Raw genomic sequence first — 20,909 nt, 5'->3', positions numbered from 1 at the left:
ATCAGAAAACTACTATCAATAGGAAATGACTTCAGGCCACACGGAGCAAACAGCTGAAGCAGGGACCCGAGTGCCAGCCCAGAAGACTTTTTGCCATGCCCCACCGACACTCTACTCCCATCTGAGAGAGGCCAGACTTTCAGGGGAGGCCCAAAGGTGGAGCTCATCAGAAGCAAGGGAGGCCTCTGGTTACCTGGAGAATCTTGTTTAACTGGATTTCATTCTCCACCACCAAGATGTTGGTCTGAGAGTGGTTAAGGACGTACTCACAAGCATCAGGAGAATTGGTAGTATAAATGCCAACAGCCAATCCCCTGCAGGAAAAACACAAAAAGGACCTTAGTGGTACCCAGCCACTCTTCCCATGTACCCTGAGGACAGTTTATTTATCTTTAAAATATACTATCTTAGGGGCAGCTAGGTGGCACAATAGATAGAGCATCAGCCCAGGATTCAGGAGGACCTGAGTTCAAATCTGGCCTCAGACACTTGATACTTACCAGCTGTGTAACCCTGGGCAAGTCACTTAACCCCCATTGCCTCACCAAAAAACAAGAAAACAAAACAAAACAAAAAAACAACATAAAATATACTATCTTAGTTCCAAAGGACTCATGATGGAAAATGCTCTCCAAATCCAGAAAAAAAGAAGTGTGAAATCTAGATGCAGATTGAACCATACTGTTTCTACTTTTTTGTTGTTTTTCTTTTTTGAGGTTTTTCCCTTTTGCTCTGATTCTTCTTTCACAGCATGACTAATGCAGAAATACGTTTAATGTGATTGTACATATCTAACCTATATCAGACTGCTTACTGTCTTGGGGAGGGGAAAGGGAGGGGAGGAAGGGAGAAAAATTTGAAACTAGAAATCTTATAAAAACAAATGTCGAAAATTATCTCTACATGTAACTAGAAAATAATAAAATACTTTTATGATAAAAAATATACTAGCTTGAATTTGAGTGACTTTACCCCCAAGGGGGAAAAATCCTAGTTGTATGGGAAGAGACACTGACTACTAATTGTATTAAAACTTGCCCAACTACCTGGATTGAAATTCCACCTCTTCTCTGAGCCTCAGTTTCCCCATCTGTAAAATGGACCAGATGGTCTTTTGGCTCTATATCTACAAACCCACTAAATTGCAATTTTTAAAATGCTCAAATTTGCTAATAGAGAATTCAAAGTTAAAACTGTTTGAGATATTAACCCAACCCACCTATAAAATTTCCAAAAATGCAAAGATTCAGTGTTGGCAAGGCTGTGGGAAAATAGGCATGGTAATTCACAGCTGGTAGAGCTATAAAATGTTGCTACTGTTCTGGAAAACAAGGTGAAATTCTAGATGAAAAAACACAAGATTGTTCTTATCCTCTAGCCCAATGATCCCTATTAATGAACTCCATAGAGATTATTGACAAGAAAAAAAAAACCCTATCAATATAGTCAAGTTGACACTACCCTGCACCCAACGATTAGAGAATGGTTGAACAAACCAGGATGCCTGAACATGAGGAATTGTTACGCTACCATAAGGAACAAATATGAAAAATTCAAAGAAATGTACATCAAATGTACATCAAAATGTACATGAAACAGTTGTCACAATGTCACAATGACTACAACTATATAAAGTTTATATCAAAGATAACAGTGTAAAATAGAGATTTTTAAAATAGACAATACAGATACTAACCAATTATAGCAAAAGCATACAAGTTTCTTTTAACAAACAGTAAACTAACTTCTTGTAAGACTGCATGCCAATTACTCTTCAGACTGTTTTGCTTAATAGTTCTCAGGGACTTTTTCAAGATGTGTACACGTGTCACAATAAAATGTTTCAATAAAAACTTTTTTTTTTTGCAAAGTACTTGCTATCTGCAAGATTATTCATAGCAATTTTATATGTAATAGCAATAAAAATGAAGCAAGGGGTGTGTGAGTATGTGTGTGATGACTGGGGAGGCATTAGATGAATAAGTTATGGTCTAGCTACTTATGGAATCTGGATGGAGACCAATCTGATAGAACACATACAAAAATAATCATGCTTTGTGATGCCAATAATTTAATTGTTGGGAAAAGAACCTGAAAGTTTGATTATCAAGCTTCCCTTCTCTCCCTCCCAAAAGAACTATCTGTTCAAAGATTGTTCATAGCCACATTCTCTGTGACTATAAAAAACTGGAAATTACTCCAGTGTCTAACAACAGGGGAATGGTTAAACAAGGCATGGTACGTTAATATGATGAGATACCATCTAACACTAAAAATATGTTTGAAAAGACCTTTGTAGAACAATGCAAAGTGGAAAAAAAAAAAAGCAGTCAGAAGAATGAAGTCCACACGACCTGTGATAACAGGCAAAAGAGACTGAAGAAAAAAAAAATCTGATGGACTTCTGGGGGAGTGACAAAAATGCCACAAGCTTCCATATACTAACATTAATTTAAACATCACTTTTTTTAAAGTGAGCAAATTGATTAAAATTGCCTTTAGGCCAGGCTACGGTGGGATGTCTGGACTCTAGAACAGTGACCTCTGCCCTTTCTGCAGGGCCTTTCTTCAATCTTTCTTTTTTCCAGTTATATAGAAAGATAGTTTTTAACATTCATTTTGGTAAGATTTTGAGTTCTGAATTTTTTTTCTCCCCTCCTGAATCCAACAAGCAATCTGATATAGATTATATATGTATAATCATGTTTAAACTATTTCCACATTCATCATGTTATGAAAGAAGAATCAGAACAAAAGGGAAAAACCTCAAAAAAGAAAAAAAAACAACAGCAAAAAAAGTATGGTTCAATCTGCATTCAGATTCCACAGTTCTTTTTTCTGGATGTGGAGAACATTTTCCATCATGAGTCCTTTGGAATTGTCTTGGATCACTGTATTGCTGAGAAGAGCTAAGTCTATCACAGCTGATCATCACACAATGTTGCTGTTACAGTATACAATGTTCTCCTGGTTCTGCTCACTTCACTCAGCATCAGTCCACTTAAGTCTTTCCAGGTTTTTCTGAAATCCACCTGCTCATCATTTCTTATGGCTCAGTAGTATTCCATTACATTCATATACCCCAGCTTGTTCAGCCACTCCCCAATTGATGGGCATCCCCTCGATTTCTAGTTCTTTGCTACCACAAAAAGGAGCAGCAGCTTTCTGGGGGAGGGCCAAGCCATCTTTTCAAAAGGAGACTCGAGAAGCAGGATGAAGAACAGGTGGCAGCAAGGGGCAGGCCTAATAATAACCCCCAAATTAATACCCCCCAACACATTCTGCCTTTTTCAAATGGAGCCGCAGCTGGTCTGCGGCTGTTAAGACAGGGCTTAGGACACCAAACCTACGAGATCTAGTTTCCACAATACTCGGCCAGGATGGAGACCCTTACCCAGCGAAAATGGCACCAATGTCAGCGATGAGCCACTCGGCAGAATTAAATCCCAGGATTCCCACGCCATGGAAACGCTCAAGGCCCAGCTGGAGAGAGACAGACACGGGGATGTTAAATGGAGTCTTTATTTTCAGAAGTCAAACAGATCAAGAGCTCTACAGATCTCTGCCTCCACCGTCTCTACCCCTCGGTGCTGACACATGGAGCATGACTGAGCAGGCGCCAGGCAGGAACTCCCCTAGTCATTACCTAATTATTAAGCACCTACAGAATGCAAGGCACTGGGCTCTGTGCAGGGGGAGACCGATAAAGGGCCTGGGATTTGGTAGACAGTCATATGTTTGCCACACCCTCCTCTTTCCTTGAATTCTCCAACTGCTTTTGATTTATGCTAGTAAGAAAATCCCAAGTAGCATTTCTATGGAGCTTTAAGGTTTATAAAATACTTTCTTCCCCACCCATGAATGGTGTTTGTTGTTGTTCAGTTGTTTTTCAGTCATGTCTAATTCTTTGTGACCCCATCTGGGGTTTTCTTGGCAAAGATACTGGAGGGAGTTTGCCATTTCCTTCTCTGGTTCTTTTTACAGATGAGGAAACTGAGGCAAACAGAGTGAAGTGACTTGCCCAGGCTCACGCAGTTTAGTAAGTATTTGAGGCTGGATTTGAACTCAGGTCTTCCTGACTTCAGGCCTGGCACCACCTATTTTTCTCCCTGAAGGGTAAGTAATAATAATACTAAGTAATAATAACTAGCATTTATATAGTATTGTTAGGTTTGCAAACTGTTTTATGAATATTATGTCATTCGATCCTCACAACAACCCTGAGAGGCAGGGGCTTTTATTATCCTCATTTTATAGATGAGGAAGATGAGAATGAGGACGATTAAGTGACTTGCTCTATCTGAGGCAAGATTTGAACTCAGGTTTTCCTGACTCTAGGTCTAGTGCTGTATCCGCTGCACCCACCAAACTGCCTGTCAAGAATAATCATCCTCTTGGGGTGGCTAGGTGGCGCGGTGGATTAAGCACCGGCCTTGGATTCAGGAGTACCTGAGTTCAAATCCGGCCTCAGACACTTGACACTTTCTAGCTGTGTGACCCTGGGCAAGTCACTTAACCCCCACTGCCCCACAAAAAACAAACAAACAAACAAACAAGCAAGAATAATCATTCTCTTTTTTATGGATGAGGAAACCTAGAGAGAGTGAGTGCCTTGTGTGAGCTAGTAAGACTCCAGGAATCACAGGTAGCTTTTCCTCTCCCCCCACAACCTTCCTGACAATTTTCTCTTCCCTTTTTCCTTCCTGACTCGATGGTGACCCCCTATACTCTCTCTGCCTTTCAGCTCACTTCTTTCCCCAAGGTGCTAGACCAGGCCCCATGGGCAGCCCCTCCCCTTGCTGGGCAGACATGGCCCCTGACACTGCATGGAGAAGCAGGGTGTCACCAGCTACCAAACCCTCTGGCCCAGGAGGCTTTACCATGTGCACCGCCCACTGACGAGGACAGAAGACAACAGGACAGCCTAAGAGGAGGCCAAGCCCTTCATTTTACAGACATGACAACTAAGGCCCAGGCTTGCAAAAGGTCACATTGCAAGTTCGCAACGGAATCAGAACTTGGACCCAAGTCTCCCAACACCCCCCCAGGGCACTCTTCCAGTACAATGTGGCCGCCTCATTTCTGCCCCATCTCTAGGCAGGCTCGGCTTTGGAAGGAGAAGAGCGAGGGAGCAGAAATCATGTCCTTTGTTCTCAGTCTCAGTCTTCTCCAAATCATTCACTGGTGCTCCTGCCACTGTTTCCGGTGGCTTGGAGTTTAGGGCCGGAAGGAGGGTCCAGAGAAAGTGAGGGGTGGCAGAAAGGGTGGCAGATGTGGAGTCAGAACCCCAGTTCTGCCACTCATTTCCTCTGTGACCTTGGGAAAGTCACCTCCCCTCTGTGGGCCCTGGCTTTCCATCTGTACCAAGCGGAGCCTGGGCTATGAGAGGTCAAGGTCCTGTCTCGCTCTAACCATCACAGATGAGGAGAAGGGGAAAAGAGACTTTGCCATCCCGTGACGGGCACCGCAGGTCAAAGCTCAGCTTCGGGGGCCCAGGCAACACCCACCAGCCCTAATGCTTGAGAGGTCTCCAGGCCTAGGGATGCCTCCTTCTCAGAGCTCAGGTAACAAAGACCAAAGCTCTAACATGGGGCCCCGGGATTATCATTCTTTGCTTGAAGGGAAAGCCTGCTTTGTGTTTCATTTGTTTTGGAAACCTGATTTTTCAAGGGTGATCCCGTCATGGGAACGGGGGAGCCAAGGTAAACAGGTGTTCAATAAAGGCGTTCTTGGTGGATCCTGAGGTCGGAAAAATGTAATGGAAAAATTCTCATCTGCCCTGGAGGCCAACGGTCACAAACTTCTAGAAGGCAACACCACAAGGTAATGGGGAAGACTCAGGTTCGAGTCCCACCACTGATTTCACCTCTATACACAGCACTTCACCTGAGCCTTGGTTTCTTTGGCTATAAAAGGAGAAGCCTAACACCTGTGTTACCTGTTCTATGGGTTTTTATGAGACACTCGTAAAGTACTATCTGAACACCAGCTATTGTTCTCTTTCTTGCTATCATCTCTATTTCTTGATCTATAAAATCAGGAGACTAGACCGTGAGTTTGGAGGAAGCAGAACTTGGGAGACAGGAGAGATCTCAGCTCCATGGCACAGCTCTGATAATTACTGACCCAGGTGAGCCTGGCCAAGCAAACTACTTACTTACTTAGCCTCTGTCAGACTTCACATGCCTCCCCTGTAAAACAGGACTGCCAAACCCCTACTGCCTTCCTCACATTCCATCATGGTAGATGGTATAAGATAGATGATCTTGCAGACCAGCCTCCAGGCCCAGCTGGAGAGGGAGGCAGATACAGTGAAGAATTCTGGGTATGACCCATACTAAGCTGGGTGGCCTTGCACAAGTAGTTTCTCTATCTCTAAAATGGAGCTAAGGACCACACTCGCCCTGCATCCCTCAGAGGGTCATTGATTTTGTTTTGTTTTGTTTTGTTTTTTGTTGTTGTTGGGTGTTTTGTTTTTTTTTTAGTGAGGCAATTGGGGTTAAGTGACTTGCCCAGCTAGTAAGTGTTAAGTGTCTGAGGCCGGATTTGAACTCAGGTCCTTCTGAATCCAGGGCCGGTGCTCTATCCACTGTGCCACCTAGCTGCCCCTGGGTCATTGATTTGTTCTTTTTTTTTTTTTTTTTGGCGGGGCAATGGGGGTTAAGTGACTTGCCCAGGGTCACACAGCTAGTAAGTATCAAGTGTCTGAGGCCGGATATGAACTCAGGTACTCCTGAATCCAGGGCCAGTGCTTTATCCACTGTGCCACCTAGCTGCCCCCCTGGGTCATTGATTTGTAAACAAAGTAAAAAAGATGCACACTCTGGCCTGATGTCCAGCCCCAATGTCTCATGTGCTCCGTTCAGAGGGCACGTCTAGCTTTGTGAACTACGACTGACACCTTTGAGGTTAAAGGGCCCCCACGGGGGACACTGCAGATGACATGATTTATTCCTCTTTTTACTGAGGCCATCATTGCCTGACTGCATAGTGCAGGCCCCCCTTCCATGGGTGCAAGCCCCATCCTCTCTCTGCATCGTTTGCAATTTCTGTCTTCCAGGGTTTCTGCGGCTAAAAAAATATCCTTACCCTACAGCCACAGAGGTCGGGAGACTCTGTGAGATCTTCTTTGGGAGACAGATGTGCAGCCCATCTCTGGACCCACCCAGGGACAGTAGAAAATTGTTAAGATGTTTCATTTTGTTTTTAGAAGATGAAGCAAGTAGGGGGCAGCTAGGTGGTGCAGTGGATAAAGCACTGGCCCTGGATTCAGGAGGACCTGAGTTCAAATCTGCCCTCAGATACTTGACACTTACTAGCTGTGTGACCCTGGGCAAGTCACTTAACCCTCACTGCCCCACAAACAAACAAACAAACAAACAACCCCCCCCACACACACACACACAAAGATGAAGCAAGTAACACCATAGGTTAAGGCAACTTGGAACTTCAAAGTAGGGAGGGATCTCAGCAGCTACCCCACCCGACAAGGGATCATCCCGCCTGGAGACCAGTCCTTGACTCACTCCCACAAAGATGTAAAGAAAGAAAGAAAGGCCCACCTTGAGAAAAGACTTGGCAGCCCTCCAGCACTCGTTGTAATACTCTCTGTAAGACAGCATGTGCCACTCCTTCTCCTTTTTCGTTCCAAGGGCCATGTACCCCCCATACTTGATGACAGAGTCCCTCATGAACTGGTGAACGGTCATTGGAAGCTCACTCCCAAAGCCGAACTTCTCCATCCTTAGCTGGACTTCTCCATCCCGCCGCACGGTCCAGAGAGCACATCTATCTGAGGAGGTCAATGGGGGAGAGCCACCTTGAGCCGTTTGCCCATGGAATCAAAGGGTCACCCACTGGGAAGGGGCAAAGGGCAGCTGGTCCGGCCTGTATACGACAGTGGCCTAAAGACACCCGGGTAGCTGCACGGGATTCGAATCCAACCCACGTTTTCTAAAAGGAACTTAAGAGTGGTCAAGAGGAAGGGAAGACCACATGGGACAGGAACAAAATCGGGGCAGGGTCCTGGGAAAATGGTGTCAAGAGCAGAAAGGCCCAGGATGAGCAGAGGAAAGCAGTGGATGTTACAGACATCAGAAAGGGCTTTTTAAAAAAGCATCTCCAGCTGCTGGAGCTGTCCCCTCTGAGACGACCTTCCTTCTGCTCTACATGTATTTTAGTTTTTTGGGTTTTTTTTCTTTGGGGTTTTTTGTGTGTGAGGCAATTGGGGTTAAGTGATTTGCCCAGGGTCACACAGCTAGTAAGTGTCAAGTGTCTGAGGCCAGATTTGAACTCAGGTCCTCCTGAATCCAGGGCTGGTGCTTTATCCACTGTGCCACCTAGCTGCCCCTCTGCATATATTTTGGATATAGGTTTTGTGTCCCTCCCCGTCTTAGAATGCAAGCTCCCTGAGCACAGGAACCACGTTTTTGTCTTTCTTTGTCTCTTCAGAAGTTAGCAGAACACCTGGAATATAGTAGGTATTTAATAAATGCTTCATGGCAGACCAAAAGAGAGGTCAAGTATTCAGAATGATAATGACAAAGACGGTCCCACTGGCCTCTGATTTGGTCAGGCCATATCTGGAGCTGTCATTCAGTTGTTTTAGTCGTGTCTGACTCTTTGTGACCCCATTTGAGATTTTCTTGGCAAAGATATTAGAGTAAGGGGCAGCTAGGTGGCACAGAGCACTGGCCCTGGATTCAGGAGGACCTGAGTTCAAATCCAGCCTCAGACACTTGACACTTACTAGCTGTGTGACCCTGGGCAAGTCACTTAACCCCAATTGCCTCACCAAAAAAAAAAAAAAAAGATATTAAAATGGTTTGCCATTGCCTTCTTCAGCTCATCTGGAGAAACTGAGGCCAATGGGTCACACAGCTGGAAGAGTCTGGGGCCACACTGGAACTCAGGAAGACTGAAAACCTAGTGCTCCTTCCATTAAACCATATGCAGGATGATAAGCGTCTCAAATTCGAGCAGAGCCCTTGAAATCCCCCTCAATCCCTGGGAGGATCAAACCAACAAAGCTGGAGCCTCAAAGCCCCTTCCTGTTCTCCCAGTGTTATGCCTACCCTCCTTACCTTCCCCCATATTTGGTGGATGAGTTTCTGCCTGAGGATTCTCTCCTTCAGGATTCTCGGTCTTCCCCTTTTCTGGAACATGGAGACCATTCTGTACAGGGCTGAAAGGCAAGCATGGAAAATGAGGACTCAGGACCCCCAGCAGCTGTTCCCAACCTTGGCTCCTCCGTCCAAACCTCCCACAGACCCTGTGAGCTGAGGAACCTCAACACATCCTTCAACAAAGAAATGGAGGCCACCAGAGGGGAGTTCTCTCTTCTCCCCTCCTCATATCAGGAGGCTTTCACATTGTCCACAATCTCCTTCTGCTAGCCAAGGCCAACCCATCTCTGGAAGTGTCTGATCCCATCCCCTCCCATCTTCTCCATCAGATTGAACCTCTTACCCCCCTCACCGCACACCCCCCCCACCCCCCAGCTTACATTCACTCTCTCTCTCTCTCTCTAAACATCCGTCTCTATATACTGGCTGCTCCCTGCTGTCTCCAAACACACCCATGTCTCACCATCTCTAAAAAAAACCACCTTCCTTTGGTCCTGCCATGCCCCCAAGCTATCAATCATTCTATATCTCTCCTCCCCCTTGGGGGTAAACTTACTGAGAAAGTCCACCACAGTCAGGGCCTCTAGTTCCTGTCTTCTAAACCCTCTGCCATCTATCTGGTTTCCAACCTTCCCATTCAACTGAAAACACTCTCTCCAAAGGGACCAAAGACCTCTTCATAGTCAGCTCTGATGTGAAAAGCCTCGTTCCATCCTCATTCTTCTTGCCCTCTCTGAGGCACTGCACGCTGCTGACCACCTCATCCTCTCCATTTGGGTGTCATGACGCCGCTCTCTCGTCTCTCCTCCTGCCTTTTTGATAGCTCATTCCCAGTTTCCTTTATTGGTTCTTCATCGGCGTTACTAACTGTGGGTGGCCACCATAACTCTACCTTGGGCCCACTTCTTTTTTCTCTTTTAGCCTCTGGCCTGGAAATCTCATCAGCTCCCACGAATTCAATGATTAGCTCTATGCAGACGGTTCTCGGATCTCTATATCCAGCCTTTGTCTTTCTCTTAAGCTCCATGGGTCAAAATCCCCAACTTCCTCTTGGACAGCCTCACCTGGGTGCCCCTGAAGACTCTCCAACTCAACACATCCAAAACAGAATCCATAATCTTGCCTCCCCCACCACCCTTGCCCACCAAAACAAACCAACCAACCCCCCTCTTCCTCTGCCAAATTTCCCTACAATGGTCCGGGACACCATCATCCTCCCAAGCTCACAGCCCTGGTGCCATCCTCAGCCCTTCGCTCTCATTCACATCAGCTGCCAAGTCTTGTCCTTTTCGAGTTCACTAACAACTCTCATATCAAACTCCTTGGCTTGGTTTACACAGTCACTACCCTAACTCAGGCACTATAGGATCCTAATGGTCTTCCTGCCTTCTGTCTCTCCCACACAGCTGCTAACGTGACTTTTCCTAAAGGATGCCCTCTCCTCATTTAAGCCCCAATGGCTCCCTATTACCTCAAGGATTAGACATAAACTCCTGTTTAAAGCTCTTCACAAGCCAGCCCCTCCTCATCTTTCTAGTAATTTTTTCTTGGTTTATACTTTATTAAAATAAAATTAATAATGTATTGCAATTTAAATGCAAATAAATCTTAAAATTCAATAAAAATGTAACATGCACAGATATATTTATTGAAAAAATATTTTACAATGTTCAAGTTTACACATCATTAAACTAATAACCATGATAATGCTATTCTTAATTGACTGAGAGATTTGTTTGGGGATTTCTAGTATTCTTACACTTTGCTCCCCTTCCTGCACTCTGTGATCCAGCTAAACAGGTCTATCAAGTGGGAATCTCCATCTCCCACCACCATGCCTTTGCACTCACTGGCTACTCCCCACATCCCTAGAATGCTCTGCTCCTCACCTCTGCCTTTCTGGTTCCCTGGCTTACTTGAAGACTCAACTCATGCCACTTTCTACAGGAGGCCTCTCCTGCCCACCCCACCCCCAGCTCTAGTGCCTTTTCCCCTAGACCACCCTTCCATTGGCTTTCTATGTATCTGTCATGTTACTATGCTTACATATAGGTATATACCTATAAACCTACATCCCTATAGTTCTTTACATGTTACTATAATATGAGTTCCTTGGGAGCAAAGGTTATTTTTAGTTTTTCTTTGTATCCCCAGCATTTCACATAGTACCTGGCCCACAGGAAGTGCTTAATAAATGCTTGTTGATTGATCTATTAAGGGATAGTCCAAAGTTTCCCCATCTCCCATCTCCTCCTGTTCTCTGCCAGAGGATGCTGGTTTTCTCCAAGTCTCTAAGATCAAACTGGGTACAAGTGAAGTCATAAAAAGCTTAATCATTTTTAGTTCATCATAATAGATAGGTAGAGTGCTAGCTTTGAAGTTGGCTAACCCTGAGTTCTAATCCTACCTTTGGTACTATATAACCATAGGCAAGTCTCTCTCTGATCCTTAAGTTTCCTCATCTGTACAATGGGGATTAGAATATCTGTGATCCCGAGGACAGCTAGATGGCGCAGTAGATAGAGAACCAGCCCTGGAGTCAGGAGTACCTGAGTTCAAATCTGGCCTCAGACACTTAACACTTACTAGCTGTGTGACCCTGGGCAAGTCGCTTAACCCCAATTGCCTCACTAAAAAAAAAAAAAGAAAAAGAAAAAGAAAGAAAGAGAATATCTGTGATCCCTACCTCAGAGATAAGGTTCTTGTGAGGATCAAATGCAAAACTTTATTAATCATGAAGCCCCTATTATTAATCACCAAGCACCTGTGTTGTATGTATAGGGCAATATGCTAAGAAACTTAGGGCATTAAAACTGGTAAGGACTAAAGAGGTCATTCAACCTCTTCAATGGGTTGAAGAACAATGGACTCAGGAGTCAACAAGCATGGGTTCAAGTCCCAGTTCTTCTAAAAAGTCACCAGGTGTCCAAGGATAGGTCATGTCATCTCATTCTTAGTTTCCTAATTTGCAAAGTAGGGTTAAGGAGCTATATTGATGCTATCTACCTCAGAGAAGTGTGAGGAAAGCATTTCGTAACCATAAAAGAAATTTAGGTATTAAACAAATTTATTTTACACATAGGGTTAAGCCCTCTCCAATCTGGTTCCCACTGCCTCTCCTGGTCTTATTTCACTTTGTTTCTCTTCACGCACTCTCCATCCCAGGCAATGTGGCTAGCAGAAAGAAAACTAGTGCAACTAAAATTAAAAAGGAAACCAGTTATAGGTGGGTAAAATCCTTGCAGAAAGTTTCTGAGATAAAGAAGACCTTCATCCCCTGTTAAAGGTCTCATAAAAGATATAGGGGCAGCTAGGTGGCACAGTGGATAAAGCACTGGCCCTGGATTCAGGAGGACCTGAGTTCAAACCCAGCCTCAGACACTTGACACTTACTAGCTGGGTAACCCTGGGCAAGTCACTTAACCCCCATTGCTCCACCAAAAAAAAAAAAAAAAGATATAGAAGGAACTGATTCAGTTTCATAAGACTTACAGCCATTTTCCAATCAATAAAACACTAACAGGCAGTTTTCAAAGGAAGAAATCCAAGCAGACAAGCATCTGAAAAAATGCTCCAAATTACTAATAATCAGAGAAATGTAAATTAAAACATCTCTTGGAGTCACACCTCATACCCATGAAATTGGCAAAGATAATTAAAAAAAAAGAAAATGACAATTGTTGGAAGGGCTGTGGGAAAACAGGCACATTAACACACTGTTGGTGAGTTGGCCCTGGCATTCTGGAAAGCAGTTTAGAACTATGTCTATAGTCACTAAATTATACATACCCTTTGGACCAGTGATACCACTACTAGGCCTACACCCCCAAAGGGATCAGAGAAAAGGACCTATATGTCCCTATTCTTATAGCCAAGAGGGTGCCTATCAACTGGGGGATGGCTAAACGGATTAAGACATATGAACATAGTAGAATATTATTTCACCATAAGAAATGACAAAAGTCTTGGCTCCAGAAAAACCTGGGAAGATTCACATGAACTGATGTACAGTGACTTAAGCAGAAGCAGGAGAACTTTATATAACAATCACCTTGTAAAGACAAGAAAGACTTGAGAATTTTGACCAATACAATGACGGACTATGATTCTGGAGAACGGCTGCAGAAGCAGCATGCTACGGAAGCATCCTGACAGAGACGGGATGGGACTCCAGAGGCAGAATGAGACATACATTTTCAGGCATAGGCAATGCGAGAATTTGTTTTGCTTGAGTATAGCTATGTCTTACAAAGGCTTATTGTTATTTTTTCCCCTTCTCAATAAGAGAGGCAGGACAGGGAGGCAAAGGGAAGCCAGGTAGCTAAGAAGGGGGAAAAAAAAGTACCCTGGGCAAGTCACTTAACCCTCACTGCCCTGCAAAAACAAAACATAACAAAACAAAGAAGAAAAAAAAGTGACTGAAATATGTTTTTGAAAAGCATAGAAGGGGCAGCTAGGTGGCACAGTGGATAGAGCACCGGCCCTGGAGTCAGGAGTACCTGAGTTCAAATCTGGCCTCAGACACTTAACACTTACTAGCTGTCTGACCCTGGGCAAGTCACTTAACCCCAATTGCCTCACTAAAAAAAAAAAAAGAAAAGAAAAAAGAAAACAGAGAAGCATGGAAGGGAAAAGAAGGAAGTCCAGAAGGAATCACAGACAAGCAGGACAGCTTTCAGAGTACCATGATATATTTATTATATACTTAAAAAGAAAAGCAAGCTGTAAAAAATAACTTTTATACAGGGCCTACTATATGCCAGGCACTGTTGCTAAGTACTTTACAATTATTATCTCCTTGGGCGGGGGGCGGGGTCGGGTCAATGAGGGTTAAGTAACTTGCCCAGGGTCACACAGCTAGGAAGTGTCAAGTGTCTGAGCCTGGATTTGAACTCAGGTCCTCCTGACTCCAGGGCCAATGCTTTATCCCCTGCGCCACCTAGCTGCCCCCAATTATTATCTCTTTTGATCCTCACAACAATCCTGGGAGGTAGATGCTATTATTATTCCATTTTGCAGATGAGGAAACTAAGAACGACAGAGGTGAAGTGACTCGCACAAGTGTCTGAGGCTGGATCTGAACTCGAGTCTTCCCGCCCCCCAGCCTGCTGCTCTATCCACTGCACCACCTCATCGACATCATAAATTCAGAGTTTCATGTACAACCCCCTCTCCTGCTACACTATGGAGATAGAAACGCTCGTTGTGATTAATGCTTGTTCAATTAAGATTTTTTTTTTAATTGGGAGAAAAATAAAGCAGGTCAAAATTACAACAAACAAAACAAACCCATCGGCCAGCAACAGTTCCCCATAGACCAGTCATCACGCTTGCATGGGGCACCTTCCCTCCTCACCACGTCAGAGAAGCCTGGGATGTGGCTGCTTCTTTTTAAAAGCACAGGTCCAAGGGCAGCTAGGTGATGCCGTAGATAGAGTACTGGCCCTGGATTCAGGAGGACCTGAGTTCAAATCCAGCCTCAGACACTTGACACTTACTAGCTGTGTGACCTTGGGAAAGTCACTTAACCCTCATTGCCCAACAACAAAAAAATACACTAAATAAATAAAAGCACAAGTCTAAACACTCCCAGGTGTTAGCACTCTCTCCCTCTTAAAATGACTGCAGTTACTGACTTGCATATATGTTGTATCCCCCTGGAAGAACGGAAGCACTATGTGAGCAAGGCCTGTCTTTGTACCTTCACTGCTTGGCACAGTGCTTGGCACACAGCTGGTGCGTGATAAATGCTGGCTCAACTTTAGTGAACACTAAAGCCATCCTCCACTGCCCCATCACGGCACCCAGATAAGAACCCAGGTTCTTAAAGGCCACATCAGCGAGTTACATGCTCTGCTTGGTTCTGCCAAATTGGGAAGGATTTGAGTGGCGGCCTGAGGATCAAGAGTGTATCTGGGGCAGCTAGGTGGCACAGTGGATAGATTACCAGCCCTGGAGTCAGGAGGACCTAAGTTCAAATCCGACCTCAGACACTTGACACTTATTAGCTGTGTGACCCTGGGCAAGTCACTTAACCCCAACTGCCACACACACACACACACACACACACACACACACACACACAAGTGTATCTGTCTTCTCAGGATCAGCCTAACTATCAGCAGCGGTCTTCACAGGTTTGGCTTCACTCCAAGGGATAGGTAACCAACCCATCAGAGGGTAGGAAAGTAGGTCAAATTCCATCGTCTGCTCCCACAGCTAATCATGGCTTTGTCTTTGACACAATTACAACACCCTGCTCAACATCTCTAGCCCCATTCCATCATCTCCCACAGCTGGCCTTCTTCAAGGGTTCTGGCCGCCCCAGCTGCGGTTCTGGAGGAGTAACCAGCCAATGAGTGCCACCTCCCCATTATCCTTCCCTCCACCTTTTGTGTATTGATGGGAAACTGGGAGCAGCACAGAATAAAAGCAAGCACGCAGAGGCTGCCGTCAGATTGTCTTTGCACCCCAAACCAACCCCTCTTCCACAATCCCCCTCCTTCTGTCAGTACCACCATCCATCATAGTCTCCCAGCATCTCAGGCTTCTCTTTCTCTTGGATGCCTCACTCGCTAACTGAAGTCACCAACAGCCTCGTAATGGCAGATACAATGGTCTCTCCTCAGGCCTCTTCCTTCTAGACCTCTGCGGTATCTGGCAGTGGTGGACCACACTCACTTCCTGCATTGAGGGACCCTCCTCCCTGTCTCTGTGGCAGTGCTCTCAGTTCTCCTCCTGGGAAGGGTGCTCCTCATTCCTATCAGGCCCCCTCACTGAGGGTATGTATGCCCCAAGGCCTTGTCTGGGGCCCTCTTTTCTCTTCTCTCTATCCTCTCTCACCTGGTGACTTTGGGAGGAAGGAAGGAAGGAAAGGAGGGAAGAATGGGAGAAAGGAAGGAAGGAAGGAAAGAAAGAAAGAAGGGAGGAAGGGAGAAAAGAAGGAAGGAAGGGAGGAAGGAAAGAAAAGAGAGGAAAGGAGAGAAGGAAGGGAGAAAGGAAGGGAGGGAGGAAGGAAGGAAAGAATGGAAGAAAAGAGGGAAGGAAGGCAGGAAGGAAGGAAGGGAGGGAGGAAGGGAGGAAGGAAAGAAAAGGGAGGGAAGGAGGGAAGGGAGAAAGGGAGGAAGGAAGGAAGGGAGGGAAGGAGGAAGGGAGGGAGGAAGGGAGAAAGGAAGGAAGGGAGGGAGGAAGGAAAGAAAAGGGAGGAAAGGAGGGAAGGAAGGGAGGGAAGAAAGGAGGAAGACAAGGAGGGAGGAAACGTTTATCTAGCTCCTACCATGTGCCAGGCACTGTGCCAAGCACCTGATTAGTATCATCTCATTTGGTCCTCACAACAACCCTGCAAGGAAAATGCTATGATCCCTTTCTTACAGTTGAGGAAACCGACACAAAGGTTAAGTGACTTGCCCATGGTCACACAGCTACTAGGTCTTCCTGCCTCCAGGCCCAGGGCTCCATCCCAGATCTTCCTCCTCAGCACGAGTCCCACATCAAATGGCCCACTGGACATTTTGAACTGGATATCCCACAGGCATCTTAAACTCAACCTGACCAAAGCAGAGCTGATTCTCTTTCCCCGTAAAGCTATCATGATTCCAAGTTCCCCCATCTCCGTTGAGCGTACCAGCACCCACCTAGTCACTTAGGTTCTCAATCTTAGTTTCCACTCACCCCACACGTCCAGTCATTGGCCAAATTTGGTCATGCATCTCTTCCATCTGTCCCCTCCGCTCATTTACCCAGTATCCACCACCAGAGACAGTCTCCTAACTGGTCTCCGTGCCTAAAGTACAGGTCTGATGGTGTTACTCCCCTACTCTGTAAACTGCAATGGCTCTCCAGTGACCCTAGGATCAAATATTTTCTCATATCCATCTCACCTTTTTTTAAAGTTCTATTTTTATGTTGATTTTACTATATATAAATAGTAGTATGTGGTACAAGTACATAGTAATACAGTAGTACAGTAATTTATAAATAAATGCACATATAATGGAGGGCGGGTGTGTGTGTGTGTGTGTGTGTGTGTGTGTGTGTGTACAAAAAGTGTTTGATGGATCACGGTGCTCAATCACAAACTATAAAAGGATACATTTTTTTTCTAGCAATTCATAAAACTATTTAAGTGACCAGCACATCACTCTAGGGTATCTGATATCACACAACTCTATAAGGCAGCCAGGTGGCTCAGTAGATAGAATGCTGGGCCTGGAGTCAGGAAGACCTGAGTTCAAATGTGACCTCAGACACTAATTATGCGACCTTGCGCAAGTCACTTAGCCACTGTTTGCCTCAGTTTCCCCATCTGTAAAAGTGGAGAAAATAACAGCACCTACCTCACAGGGTTATTTATTGTGAGGATCAAGTAAGAAGCGCCAAAACTCTCAGATTCCAACACTTTTGATGAGCTCTTTCTCTAGGCAGTTAAGTGGTACAGTGGATAGAATGCTGGCTCTGGAGTCAAGAAGACCTGAGTTCAAATCTTGCCACAGACACTCACTAGGTGTGTGAGCCTGGACAAGTCACTTCACATTTGTTTGCCTCAGTTTCCTCAACTGTGAAATGGGAACAATAATAACTTTTCCCAGGTTGATGTGAGGATCAAATGACATATTTGTAAAATGCTTGCCTCAGTGCCTGGCACCAGTAGGTGCTTCATAAATGCTTATTCCCCTTGTCCTTCCCCCCTAAAGGAGTACTTTTTGTGTAACCCAGTATGTCAATAGTGTGGAAGGAAGATTTCATGCCCCCAGGAAGTTCCTTCTACTCTCTGAGCCTCATTTTTTTCACCTGTACAATGATGGGGCTGGAGGAAGTGATTTCTAGGGTCTCTGCCAACTCTGAATGCTCTGGAGGGGGGAACCTGCAAAGGGGGCAGAAGCAGCCGCAGGGTGCTGCGCAGAGGCCACGGGGCTTGAATTCTGGTTGCGCTGAATATCTGGTGCTGTGGAACCCTGAGAAAATAATTTCATCTCTCTGGGCTTCCCTTTCCTCTCCTGTGAAAGGGCAGGGGAGGAGGACAGGAGCATCTCTCAGTTCCCTTCGGGCTTTTACTCTAAGGACAACGCCTGGTGGCTCCCTCTCCTTCCTGGGGTTCAGTCCTTGTGGCACCTGTCACTCCCCGGGCACATGCCATTGGGGCCATCACTGGCAAAGGGGCTGGGCGACCAAAACCCTCAGTTTCTCCCCACGTGTCCCTCCCTTCTACTAACTTTTCTTGCCCCACAGGGAGGCTGGGAGGGGTAGCACCCTCCACCTTTTCTGGCTCTGGTCACCGATGGCTGACAGATAGTATGCTGGCAGTGGTAGGCAGGCTGGTAGCTTCCTTTGGCCTTCAAACGGGAAAATTCAGCTTCTCGGAACCTTCTTGGCCGGCTGGTACTTATGACATCACGGTGACCTCTCAACAACCCTCCTCCCCAACCCCCACCTCAGGGTGGGTTCTATCCAACCTGGGTGGATGAGGCTGGCTCAAGATGAGCTTTCAGAAGCGCCCCGCCCCCTCCCCGGGATACCAGGCGGACTCACCTGGCCCCTTCAAGAAGAAGGTCCCTGGCCGCTTTTCCAAATCTATGGGACCCTAGGGAGAATCAGTGTGACTAAGTGGGAAAGAGACACTGCAGCTAAGCAACTGACTGGTGGCTGCTCAGAGATCAGAGCTGGGCCTGGAATCCAAAAGACCAGATTTCAAATCCAGCTGGGCAACCCTGGAGAAGTATTTTTGTTGTTGTTTTTGTTTGTTTGTTTGTTTGTTGCAGGGCAATGAGGATTAAGTGACTTGCTCAGGGTCACACAGCTAGTAAGTGTCAAGTGTCTGAGGCGAGATTTGAACTCAGGTCCTCCTGAATCCAGGACACCTTAATCCACTGTACCACCTAGCTGCCCCCTGGACAAGTCTTTTAACCTCTGTTAACTGTGAAATGGGAAGAATAATAACCTGCCTCCCAGGGTTACTGTGAGCATCAGAGGAGAAAATATTTGTAAAAGTGCTTAGCACAGTGCCTGGCATGCAGAAGGCGCTATATAAATGCTTATTCCCTGCCTCTCTCATCCCTTCCTCCCAATTAGAATCAGATCCATCGGGTTTGTGTCCTAGTTCCCACATTTACTAGATCAGCAATTAAAGCCAAATCGATCAGCCTTTACTTCCCCATCTGTAAAAAGAGGATACTCCTCCATACACTCCCTCCCTTCACAGGGCAGTTGTTGAGAAAAGAGTCCAATCTCCCCATTTCACAGATGAGGACATGGCGGCCCAGAGGTTAAGCGACTTGCCTAAAGACTCACAGCTAATGTGTGGCAGTCAGGAGTCAAACCTGGGAACCCCAGATCCAGAGCTCCTTCCCCCCCACCCCATCTCAGCAGAACACAAATTTTAGCTCTCCTGGCTGAACCAGGAGACCCCTGGAACAACGGACAGGAGCCTAGGAAGCTGACCAGCCCCAAGCAGGTACAAGGAGCCTGACCCCTGGGTGACATCGCCTTTCCCAAATGCTTGAAGAGGAGTGCTTGAGGGCAAGCAGACAGACAGACTTCTCTGGGATGAGAGACACGCCCACTTCACTGAAGTCCTGAATGGGTCAACTCAGCCTGAAGGTGTGAGTGTCAGGTCCTGCTCTCCTGGATTGTTGTTGTTGTGTTTTTCAGTTGTATCTGACTCTTCGTGACCCCATTTAGGGTTTTCTTGGCAGACATACTGGAATGGTTGGCCATTTCCTTCTCCAGCTCATTTGACAGATGAGGAAACTGAGGCAAGCAGGGTTAAGTGACTTGCCCAGGGTCACACAGATAGTAAGTGTCTGAGGGCAGATATGAACTCAGGTCTTCCTGATGCCAGGCCTGACTCTCTGTCCATGATGCCACCTAGCTGTCTTGCTTGGTTTACAGATGTACAGACTGGGGCCTCCCTCAAAAGGTGACAGCCTGAAAAGAGCAAGACCAGAACCCAGATCCCCTAACTCCCAATCCTAGGCACCTTCACATCAGGCTTTTCCTCAGGCACAGACTCCCTTCTCAAGGCAGGGCAGGAAGATTCCTGCTGATCCCTGGCCTCAAGACAAAACAACTAGAGAGAGTAGCCGAGATGGAAGTATAGCCTGACCTGGAATCTGAGGGTCTGGGTTCAAATTCTGGCTCTGCCCTCGACTATCTACGTGACTTTGTCCCAGCTATGTGTTATTTCTGAGCCTTGGTTTCCTCATCTGTAAAAGGCAGGGATTGGATCGACTGATCTCTGAGGATCTTTCCAGATCCAAAATGGGACCTGTTGGAAGTCCAAACATAATTGCTCCTTGGCTTGCACAGAGCGGCGACAATCAATGGGCTATCTCTTTAGTTCTGAACTATTTCCCTCAGCCTGGCCTGGCACACAGCAAGCACTTAATAAATGCTAATTGATGGGTTGATTCTCTCCTCCCACACCCCACTGAGTCTGCTCCCTGGCTCATTTGTCCAAGCCTCTCTCTGGGTCCCATCCCACCACAAGCACCCTGGGGAGTGACATCTGAGCAAGGACTGACCTTCCTTCTCTAGGGAGGGACAACTTTATCCACAGAGACCCTTAGAATCCTGGGATTGTGGCCTGGGATGACGGGGTTCAGAGCTGAAAGGGCCCGCAGAGATCATCTAAGTCCAATCCCTTCATTCTGCACACTTGTAAAGGGACGCCCAGAAAAGGGAGGGGATTTCTTCAGGGTCACACAAGGTCCAAGAAGAATAGATTTTTTTTTTAAGTGAGGCAATTGGGGTTAAGTGACTTGCCCAGGGTCACATAGCTAGTAAGTA

General features: G+C 46.0%; 1 protein-coding gene across 2 annotated transcripts in view; it reads right to left on the bottom strand.

The window, feature by feature from the left end:
- LOC122735097 (long-chain-fatty-acid--CoA ligase ACSBG2-like) overlaps positions 1-20,909 on the bottom strand; it is a 61,686-nt gene that overhangs the window by 23,729 nt on the left and 17,048 nt on the right. For both annotated transcript variants that reach the window (XM_043976405.1, XM_043976406.1), the window contains exons 3-6: positions 9,084-9,184; positions 7,563-7,792; positions 3,395-3,483; positions 194-314 (exon numbers count right to left, since the gene is read on the bottom strand). In XM_043976405.1, coding sequence (XP_043832340.1) covers positions 194-314; positions 3,395-3,483; positions 7,563-7,792; positions 9,084-9,184 — 541 coding nt within the window. The remainder of the gene's footprint in view (positions 1-193; positions 315-3,394; positions 3,484-7,562; positions 7,793-9,083; positions 9,185-20,909) is intronic.

This window comes from Dromiciops gliroides, chromosome 1 (genome assembly GCF_019393635.1).
Source record: "Dromiciops gliroides isolate mDroGli1 chromosome 1, mDroGli1.pri, whole genome shotgun sequence".
NCBI classification, from domain to species: domain Eukaryota; kingdom Metazoa; phylum Chordata; class Mammalia; order Microbiotheria; family Microbiotheriidae; genus Dromiciops; species Dromiciops gliroides.
The sequence above is the reverse complement of the archived record's forward strand: the minus strand, read 5'-3'. Positions and strand labels throughout refer to the sequence as shown.